The sequence below is a fragment of the Vitis riparia genome, chromosome 5 (genome assembly GCF_004353265.1).
Source record: "Vitis riparia cultivar Riparia Gloire de Montpellier isolate 1030 chromosome 5, EGFV_Vit.rip_1.0, whole genome shotgun sequence".
In the NCBI taxonomy this organism is placed as follows: Eukaryota; Viridiplantae; Streptophyta; class Magnoliopsida; order Vitales; family Vitaceae; genus Vitis; species Vitis riparia.
The window spans coordinates 20,190,096-20,201,104 of NC_048435.1; the positions used below are offsets into that span (position 1 = coordinate 20,190,096).

Consider the following 11,009-nt stretch of genomic DNA (forward strand, 5'->3'; position numbering starts at 1 on the left):
GGGAGATGGTAAACCGGGCCCAAGGTCCGGCGATCCGGGGCTGGGCCTCCATCGATGCGCTGGTGTCTGGGTCGACATCATTAGGCCTAATCGTGGGCCCTAAAAAGGCGAGGAGGACTGGTGGGCTTGTCTTGCTTAATGGATATTTGGGCTCAAAGTTAAAAGAAGTGGCGATTGGTGATGATGGATCAGAAGTAGGCCCATCGTCTAGGAGGTGGGCTGTTGAAATGGATTTCCAAAAGTTGATTGGGCTTGAAGGTATGGAAAGGGCCGACCTAGTCACGCTTATAACCCAAGCCTCAAGCAAAGGCTCTCAGGAGAAGGCCTGCCTTTTGAATTGCAGTATTTCCAAAAGAGTGAACCTTTCAGAGACAGAGCCCTTTGTTGCCTGGGAAACAGAGGATATCAGGAAGCAGCAAACGAATGTTAGCTACTCAGCGATAGACCGGGCTCTTGAAGAGGAAGCTCTGAGGTATGGGTCGGTTTTCTACTCTAAGGGGAAAAGGGCATTGAGGACTTCTCATCTTAATTCTTTTTATTTTGATCGGGCTCCGGAGGGGGAGTTTTACAATCGTTCTGGGGGTATAGAGGAGGAATTTCGGGTTGAGAACACAACGTGGTTAACAGTGGATGAGGGATCCAATGAGAATGACAATGGCTGCTGGGACTTGGGAGAAGCTAATAGAATCGGTGATAAAGCCAGGGGTACGGAGAGGGATTCTGGCACGTCTAAGACCCAAGCTGTGAGAAATGAGAATGAGGAAAAATGGGAGGAAAGTAGTCTAGCAAAATTCAGCCACTTTTTAATTCCCGACGGAGGGATTGGAAAAGGAAATCTTGAGCTTTTTGTTTAAAATCAGAAAGAGACGGGAGAAGATACATAGCAAAGAGCTTTTGGAAAAGTCCAAATTCGAAAGGGAGTTAAAAATGTTAGAGTGTTCTGTAAACTATGAGGGGGGGAATAAGCAGAAAGGCCCATCACAGGGCAAAGGGAGTCAAATCATAGTTGTCCAATGAAGCTAAAAGTCCTGAGTTGGAATGTGAAGAGAGCAAACGATAGCTCCAAAAGGAAAATTATTAAGTCTTTTATAAGGAACCAAAGGGTGGATTTACTATGTATCCAGGAGACACAAATTCAACCTATGTCAGAGGGTGTTGTGAGAAGTTTAGGCTCTGGGAGATTTTTAGATTGGAGAGCTTTGGATACGGAGGGGGCTGCGGGAGGTATTCTGATTTGCTGGGACAAGAGGTCCCTGGAAATTTTGGATTGGGAGGAAAGCCATTTCACCCTATCCTGCAGATTTAGGAATGTAGAAAATGGGGTTGTCTGGGTGTTCACAGGAGTTTATGGGCAGTTCACCAAAGTGGAAAGGAATGGTCTGTGGGAAGAATTTGGGGCGATTAGAGGCCTTTGGGAAGACCCCTGGTGCCTAGGGAGGGATTTTAACATCACCCTCCTCTAAAGTGAAAGGAGCAGTCAGAGAAGAATAAATTCAGCGATGAGGAGATTTGTTGAGATTGATGATGATCTAGGGCTGGTAGATCTTCCTTTACAGGGGGAAGAGTTCACTTGGAATGGGGGCCACAATAACCAGTCATGGGCTAGACTGGACAGATTTCTTGTGTCCCTTAGCTGGTTAGACCAATTTAGTGGAGTTATCCAAAGTAGGCTGCCTTGGCCGGTTTCTGATCACTTCACAGTTCTTCTAGTGGGGGGTGGGATAAGAAGAGGCCTTTCTCCGTTTAGGTTCAAAAACATGTGGCTTAAGGTTAAGGGATTCAAAGACCTTATTCGAAGCTGGTGGCGGGGGATCGAGGTCAGGGGCAGTGCTAGCTTTAGATTAGCTGCTAAGATGAAGGAAATCAAACAGAAGTTGAAAATATGGAATAGAGAGGTGTTTGGGAGGCTGGAATCTTTAGCCTTGCAACAAGTAGATTTCTGGGACCGAGTGGAAAGCGAGAGAAGCTTGACTGTGGAGGAAACAAAGTTAAAAAAAGAAGCAAAAAAAAGTTATAAAAGTGGGTGATTCTGGAGGAAATTCATTGGAGACAACTTTCAAGGGAAATCTGGTTAAGGGAGGGGGACAGAAACACGGGCTTTTTCCATCGTATGGCAAGTGCCCATTGTAGAAACAATTCCTTGGACATAGTTAAGATTAATGAGTGGCTTTCAGAGGAGTAGGAAGTGAGGGAAGGAATTGCTAACGCCTTCCAGCAGCTGCTTTCAGAAGATACGGGATGGAAGACGGATATTGGGAGGCTTCAGCTTGATCAAATTAGTTAGCAAGAAGCGGAGAATCTGTAGATTCCTTTTGTAGAGACCGAGGTTCATTCGGCCTTGATGGAGATGAATGGGGACAAAGCCCCTGGTCCGGATGGCTTTACTGTGGCCTTTTGGTAAAGCTGTTGGGACTTTGCTAAAGACGAGATTCTGGAAATGTTTAAGGAGTTCCACAAGCATAGCTCTTTTCTTAAGAGCCTCAATAATACTTTTCTGGTATTGATTCCTTAGAAAAGTGGGGCTGAGGATCTTGGAGATTTTAGACCTATCAGCCTTTTGGGGGGGCTTTATAAATTGTTGACTAAAGTGCTAGCTTACAGGCTTAAGAAAGTGATTGGAAATGTGGTTTCCACTGCCCAGAATGCCTTTGTGACGGGAAGACAAATTTTTGATGCATTCTTAATTGCAAATGAGGTGATAGACTCGTGGCAGAAAAGAAAAGAGAAGGGGCTTATCTGCAAATTGGATATAGAAAAAGCTTATGACAGCATCAACTGGATGTTTTTGTTGAAGGTCTTGCAAAAAATGGGCTTTGGGTCTAAGTGGTTAGGGTAGATGTGGAGTTGCTTGTTTTCAGCCAAATTCTCAGTTCTGGTTAATGGGGTGTCAGCTGGCTTTTTCCCAAGCACTAAGGGGCTTAGACAAGGAGATCCCCTATATTCCTACCTCTTTGTTATGGGAATGGAAGAGCTAGATGTCCTCATTAGGAGAGCTGTGGAGGGGGGATTCTTATTAGGGTGTAGCATTCGGGGTGGTAGTAGATCCACTTTGAACATCTCCCATTTATTCTTTGCTGATGACATAATTGTGTTCTGTGAGGCAAACAAAGAGCACCTAACTCACTTAAGTTGGATTCTCCTTTGGTTTGAAGCTGCTTCAGGTCTAAGGATTAACTTAGCCAAAAGTGAAATTATCCCAGTTGGTGAGGTGGATGAGATTGAAGAGTTGGCAGTAGAGTTAGGCTGCAGGGTGGGATCCTTGCCCTCTCAGTATTTGGGTCTTCCACTAGGGGTTCCTAATAAGGCTCCTTCTATGTGGGATGGGGTGGAAGAGAGAGTAAGGAGGAGACTTGTGCTTTGGAAACGGCAGTATATTTCCAAAGGGGGGAGAATCACACTCATAAAAAGTACTTTGGCTAGCATGCCAATCTATCAAATGTCTATTTTCCGAATGCCCAAGATTGTTGCTAGAAGGTTAGAGAAAGTACAAAGGGATTTCCTATGGGGAGAGGGAAACTTGGAGGGGAAAATTCATCTAGTTAAATGGGAGTTGGTTTGTATAGACAAGAACAAAGGTGGGGTAGGCCTAAGGAAGCTAGCCTTGTTGAACAAAGCCTTGCTTGGTAAGTGGATATGGAGGTATGCTTGCAACAAAGATAATCTTTGGAAACAAGTGATCACGACGAAGTATGGGCAAGAGGGTCTTGGATGGAGGTCAAAGAAGGCTAATGGGGCGGTTGGAGTAGGGGTTTGGAAGGAAATCTTGAAAGAATTTGTTTGATGCTAGGATAACATGGTGTTTCTAGTTGGGAAGGGCACCAAAATCAGATTTTGGACAGATATTTGGTGTACTGATACAACGCTGTTCCACTACTTCCCTCACCTCTTTGTCATGGTTGTTCATAGGAATGCAACGGTTGAGGAAATGTGGGATCAAAATTCTGGTCAAGGAGGTTGGAATCTAAATTTTTTGAGGGACTTTAATGATTGGGAGCTGGATATGGTTGGGGATTTGCTCCATGTTTTGAGGGGTCATAGGCCTTCTTTGGAGGAAGACTCGGTTCTTTGGAAGCAAGGAAGAAATGGTCATTTCAGGGTCAAGGAAGCTTATAGTTTGTTGGCCAATCCTAATGACACTGTTTTTCCTTCAAGGTTTATTTGGGTGGATAGCGTGCCAACTAAACTCGCTTTCTTTGCTTGGGAGGCGACGTGAGGGAAGGTGCTTACTCTAGATAGGCTCCAGATAAGAGGGTTGCAACTTCCTAATTGTTGTTTTTTGTGTGGTTGTGAAGAAGAAAATGTAAATCATATTCTTATACACTGTATAGTGGTTAGAGCCTTGTGGGATATTGTTCTTGGGTTAGTAGATGCAAATGGGTCTTTCTAGAAACTGTAAAGGAGGTCTTAACTAGTTGGAGGGGCCCCTTTGTGGGGAAGAAAAGGAAAAAGGTTTGGAAATCCATCCCGTTGTGTATTTTTTGGACGGTTTGGAAGGAAAGGAATAGATTAGCTTTTAGGGGGGATGTGTTGAATATCCAAAAACTAAAGAATTTTTTTGTTTGTAATTTATGCAGCTGGACCAAATTGTATTTAGGTGAGGAGTCTCTCTCCCTTATAGGCTTTTTGGAGTGGGTAGCATCCACTTAAGGGGAGGTGAATCCTTTATGGTTTTGTTGTCTTTAGAGGCCTTAGCCGCCTTGTTTACCCCCTATATGTTTTGTGGCTTTTTTCCTCTTTTTTAATGCATTTCTTATTTACTTATCAAAAAAATATATATATATTCCTACCCCTTCAGCATGACAACCAGATTTGGATGAATTCATTAATTGTTTTATGCCTCTAGTTGGAGTGGCTCTGGGATTCTCCCAAAAAGTGACACTGGTTCTTTTGTTTTCCTTGTTTACAGTAGCAATCAAATTCATCCTAATGTGAGACAAAGTGTGATCTCCTCTTTCCCACACTATGGCCATTCAGGCATAGTTGAGGCTGCACGGGATCTTTTCAATCAAGTTGAAGGAAATGCTGGCGCTGGTGGTAAAGACATGACTTGTTCTTCTACCTTATTGAAAATTGTTGAGTTACCCTTTTGTCACATTATTTTGACATCTTACAAATTAAACATATTTAGTCATTTAGAGTCCTTTTTAGATGCACCTATTGTTATTTTGGATGGTATCTCATTGAGTTATTTCTACATTTTATGCATACAAGTTCATGCTTCTTTGTTTTTTAATAACCCCCACAAATAATTATAATCAAATTGAAAGAAAAGGTTCTGGAGAAAGATCTAAGTGAAGAAGAAAAATTGAAATTTCAAAAACATATCCAAATTAGGGGATTAGAAGTGACTTCAAAAGCCACATCTCTTCTCTCTAGCTGAGGATATCACTGATGATGAACCAGCTTGAACCAAAACACCTATAACCCGAGTGCACAGAGCTCTCTTCAATCTTCTGATCTGCCTCTTAGCAAAGCCCCCAACTGTCAATCTTGGAAAAACTATCATGGTCTCTCTTCTGTGATCCTTTAGGACACCTTGTATGCTTGACCTCCTTGACAAATCTCACTTGTATTTACCTTTTTGTTAGCTGTTACCAAGCTACAGCCTTGACCTCAGGGGGAACCTGGCTTTGCTAATTGTATTTTTTGGGTAAGAGACTTTCTAATTGTTAGTTTCCACAAGGATGGAAAGGAACTTGGAGTTAAATGATCTGCTACCGTGAAGTGGTCAACACCTTTCATCTATGGATTTGAAAGGAAGGTGAATTTTTCCATAGAGAATAGGAGTAATGTGATGTTATTGGCACTGAGATTCTTAGACAATTCTAAGTTTGATGAGGAGTTGAACGGATGAGGAGAAAGGTCGGCAATGAAAGCTCCTTCCACTTTGAAGCTGTGAAGCATGGGAGTAGAAGTGTCTCTATGGAACTGATCTTCCAATGTAGACTTCTCAAAAACAAATTTTGAACTGTTTCCAACAACCAAATTACTGCAGGAAAATGGCAGCCTAACAGCTGTCTTTCCTGGGACAACGTCCTCTTGGGCCAACTGACAATGTCTCTCCTAACTAATGTTCTCTATTCTGCTCTGCTGATCCTAGCTAGAGAAAAGAATCTCCAGCTTCATTCAAGTAGCCACTCTCTTAGAAATACTTGTGGCAGACACAAACTAAATAGAAATATGAATTAGGCACTACTAGATGAAGGAGATTTTGAAGGCAGTTAAGGTTTTTCCAGTCATCTATTCTATTGGATGCATTTTTGAGAACACAGTCCCAACACCCTGTCTCTGGTGTTACCATCTAAGTGAAAGCCTAGGTACCTTAGCAAATAGCCCAGATTCACAATGAGACTGGTTAAAAATCAAAACCTCTTATTGGACCCTAATGGGTTGCAGGATTCTTTTATGTGGCTTTATTCTGAAAGCCCCATATATTCCCAAAGAAACTTAAGGAAAGTTTGTGGCCTTTTTCCAAATGGAAGAAAAGAATATGGTACTATTGGCAAACTGGAGGTTTGAAATTCTGATTCTATCTCTCCTTGATACAAGTTCTTAACAGTGCCTATGCTCTCAGCCCTAAAAATTATCCTGTTAAGAATGTTGACCACCAATGTGAAATAGGAAGGAGAGAGGGGATCTCCTTATCTCAGCCCTATCAAGGCCTTAGACTGCCCCTTTGCTCCACTGTTGATGGTAACGGTGAAGATGGCAAAGGATAAACAGCCTATATTGGAAACTCTTTAGTGCCTCACAGATCATTTTTCTATTAAAGGCGTGGTCCACAAAGCTTCAGTTCACATGATTAAAAGCCTTCTCGAAGTATACTTCAGAGGTTAGCTGGACAAATGTTGTGAGCTTTGCTAATTTGGGCAGGATTTTTTGGATAGCTGCAGCCAGCTGTCACTGCCCTTATTGCCTACAGCATTTGTTTGGTTCACAGCTATCTTAAGTAGGGAATGGACATTGTATAACCAATTATAGGATTATCATGTTTGTATGAACATAACTTAGGAAGAGTTACCATATATAACATTACAACTATTGGAGTGCATGATATACATTGTGGGCCCAAATTCTACAAGCTTAGCTTTTTAGGAAATTGGTTGTCTAACACGGTATCAGATCTAGGTTTGGAGGGAGGTCATGTGTTCAAACCTTACCGTATGTTTATTTCCCCACTTTATTAAGCCCAAAGGAGGCTATTTGTGGTTTGTTTATTTGTAGGGTTGTGTGTTCCTATGTGTCTTTCCACATGTGGGTATGAGGTCATACTTGAGGGAGTGTTGGAGTGAATGATATACATTGTAGGTCGAATCTTATAAGCTTAAGCTTTTAGTAAAATTGATTGTCTAATAAAAATTTGGTAATTTTTTTTTTTTTTTTGCCAACCCTTTGTGCAAATGCTTGTGATGCTTTACTATATATGTTCTTGTTATGGATCTTTGTTATCGTCAATGATGTTAAATGAGTGCCCAAGTTACCACCACCTAATCGAGGTTTGAGACCTGTCTAAAGGCTTCTTATAAAAAATTTCTACTTGTGAGACTATGATCTTAAATTCAATTCTGCCTTGAACTTTATTTCCCCTTTTGATGACTGGTGATGTAGATAGTTCACCAAAGTCAAGTGGCTTCCTTTCCTCATTGCTCCAAGATGGATGTGAGTGTGAGGGTTATAATGTTCGTATAGTGGGGCATTCCCTAGGAGGTGCTATTGCTGCATTGCTTGGAATAAGGGTAAGGATTTTGCTCACTTTCTTGAAGCATATTTCCATTTATTCTTTTACATGCTATCTCCTGGTTCATGACCGAGTAGTTAGATATTTTGATGAGGTGACCTGTGACTAAAATACCTGTTGGCCATGCCCTTGTTGAAAAAAACAAACATTATGCATATTTGTCAATAGAGATTCAAAATTGTGCATTTTATATTAGTATCCTGAGTGTAGATTCTTCATTATATCACCTTCATGATTTTTTTCCAAATGTGTGATTCAATGTTTTAAAAAAAATGATTTCTCAACTCAAACCTTGGACAAAACCTACATGTTGAGTTACTTGAGTTTTCTGAGCTATAATCTAGGTGGTTTTTTGTCTAAGTATTTTACGGAGTACCAGTGGTGGTTCCTCCATATCTCTTGAATTTGAGCACAAGTGGAACATCCACATCTTCAGAACTTCTTAGTAAGCTGTGCACTTTTGGTTAATTATTATCATATAGTTTTTCGACTTTGGAGAATTGGACTATGAGACTGTCTAAGCAGAATTATTTTAAGGCCAGTGATTGGTCTCCCCTTAAATGTGTTATATGGGACACTTGGGGCCTGGTCGGCAATGCTTTTGAAGATAGTTACAAAAAAACAGTTTTTGAAAACAATTCTTAAAAACGGTTTTAAATTGTTTTCAGGAACAAAATTTTGTTTTGAAACTCAAATATGAAAAACAATTTTCTTGGTGATTCTTCATGAAGGTACTGTACACTTAAGTATAATGCAAAAATTCTTCATATTTTCAATTGTTGCTCAAAACACGCTATAAAAAACAATTGAAAATTTTTCAAATTTGTTCTAAAAAAATAATACATTTTCAGAATAAATTGTTAAAAACCTGTTTCTGTCAAAAGTTTGTCAAACGTGTTTTATGAGTTAGAAAATTATTTTCTGTTCTGAAGAATAGAAAACCATTTTTAATAACAGTTTCCAAATAGATCCTTGGTTTTTCTTGAGGTTAATGAACAGTCATCTATGCTTAGAATGGATAAGAATTGATGAGGGCCAATTTCCTTTGTTGGAGGGTTTCTAGCTTATAAATGCTGTCAAGATTGGATGCTATTTTTCAATTTTCTTTTGTTTTTTTCTTTTAACTTTGTCATGATGAAAATGCAATGCCCTTTTCTTTTTTTGTCAGTTGTATGGCCGATACCCAAATTTACATGTCTATTCCTATGGGACCCTTCCATGTGTGGATTCAGTTGTAGCAGATGCATGTTCAGAATTTGTCACAAGGTAATTGCAAATGATACCGGTTGGTCCAAGGCAAGTTATTGTCCTCTTTTGCTGTTCTTTTCATGTGTTCCTACCAATTCAGTGAATAACAATTGTAGCAAGGATTTGTATATAGATTTTCTATTGCCTGGGACACCTAATAATGGAGGTGCTTGAACTTCATGCAGCATTGTATATGGCAATGAATTTTCAGCACGACTTTCAGTTGGATCAATCTTGCGGCTTCGTGGAGCTACGCTTACAGCTCTATCAGAAGATACCACAACTGATACAGCTGCGATATTCAGACTTGCACGTCGATTGCTGCATTTAAGCAGGTATCGAGGAAGTAAAAACAAGGAAAAGGGTCCTGGTTTAGATATCCATCCTGGGGCAGTAACGGCTGAAGGTATAAGCCACATCCATGGAAGCCAGCATATGAATAATACCGAAGGTATCCCTCATCCACATAATTTATTGTGAGCTGAAAATTCATTAGTCACATTTGCTATCGTAAGGATGAAAGTCACGCCCTACATGATTTATTGGGCTGAACAGTTTGATTTTCACTGCAGGGAACAGGACACAGGATCGAGATACTTCACTCTGGATAGAGGCTGACATGAAAAGTAGTTCAGATGAAAGTGATCTTGGTGACTCGCCAGATAGTTTTTGCAATCCTTTTGCTGAAATTACTGCAGACATAATTCCATCAGATGATCCTGTATCTGAGTTTATGGAAGCTGTCCCAAGCTCTGATAATGTGTCAGCTGGAGATCCCCATGATATATTTCTACCAGGCCTTATCATTCATATAGTACCGCAGCAAAGGAGCTTCCATTTGCCTCTATGGAAGGGCTGCAGAATCCAAGAGAAGGCACCGAGCTATAAAGCATATATATCAGATAGAGAAAGGTTCAAGGATATCATTGTTTCACCATCTATGTTCCTTGACCATCTCCCTTGGAGGTATCTGAACTCGCTTATACTTTCCATAGTTGTTTAAACTGTTTGCAACATAGGAACTTGACAGAAAAGTATACACCTGATGCCATTCTTTCGACCAAATTCATGTTTTACAGATGCTACTATGCCATGCAAAAAATATTGGGGACTGAACATGCCAAAAATCTGCTTGATGAATCAGAAATTGTGTGAGTTCTGCACAGCAAGGCCATTCCTAAACTCTTCTCTTCTATGGGAATGGTTCCCTCCCAACTGCATCTCACTTCCATCCTTGTCAGGCATTGGAGGCTCAAATTTTCCCAATGATTGGCTTGATGAATCTCAAATGGTATGAGTTCTAAGAAGTGAGATCATTTCTGAACTTGGGCCTTTTTTTTTTATATATGGTAGATTCCCCAACTGTAGGGATTTACTTTCTTCCTTTGCCATGCAGAATTGCAGCTCTAAATTCTGGATTGAAGGCCAAAGGAAAAATTCGACGATCAGGTTCTGGCAATCGTTCTTTTCCCAAATCTTGAACAGCATAATAGGAGGCATTGTACAAGCAAATAGATGCTCAAAGCTCTAAAGCCCAATTTCAGATGGTTCATAGAAGTTTTGTAACCTCGTATTCTTCAGTTTCATAAAGTAAAATGTATCTTAGGACAGAAAGATACACCCTAGGTTTTATTAGGGTCCTTGAAGCTTAACCTTCCTTTAAGTGGAAATGAAATATATACTATATTATATATGTAAATTTTGTAGGCAAGTTCCTTAGAACACTGGAATAAGACATGGGGATAGGAAATTCATTCACCCCACTGCCTTTGGATTACAATTAGAAATGAGGATAGTTCTTATTGAAATATATGATTAGAAAGATGAGTTTTAAAATAATTTCTATCATATTTGATTTTCAGAGAATTGAGATTTTTTATTTTTTATTTTTTATTTTTTATTTCTCATGATCCTAACGGATCCTAACCAGACTTGCTTATTTTCTTGATCAATACTGCTGGAAAGTATCATTTTTCTCTAGTTTCAGCCCATGGTAGCTTTGGTCCTGGGCCTCAATCCAGGC

At 40.2% G+C, this 11,009-nt stretch overlaps 1 protein-coding gene across 3 annotated transcripts in view; it reads left to right on the plus strand.

Moving 5' to 3' along the window:
• LOC117914297 overlaps window positions 1–10,808 on the plus strand; it is a 75,097-nt gene extending 64,289 nt beyond the window's left edge. For 2 of the 3 annotated variants that reach the window (XM_034829565.1, XM_034829567.1), the window contains exons 9-15: window positions 4,907–5,034; window positions 7,609–7,736; window positions 8,907–9,004; window positions 9,172–9,437; window positions 9,559–9,952; window positions 10,066–10,277; window positions 10,383–10,808. In XM_034829565.1, coding sequence (XP_034685456.1) covers window positions 4,907–5,034; window positions 7,609–7,736; window positions 8,907–9,004; window positions 9,172–9,437; window positions 9,559–9,952; window positions 10,066–10,141 — 1,090 coding nt within the window. In that variant the 3' untranslated portion in view covers window positions 10,142–10,277; window positions 10,383–10,808. Of the gene's footprint in view, window positions 1–4,906; window positions 5,035–7,608; window positions 7,737–8,906; window positions 9,005–9,171; window positions 9,438–9,558; window positions 9,953–10,065; window positions 10,294–10,382 lie in introns of all 3 variants that reach the window. The other variant, XM_034829566.1, reaches the window with a different exon arrangement.
• Window positions 10,809–11,009: the final 201 nt, after the last annotated feature.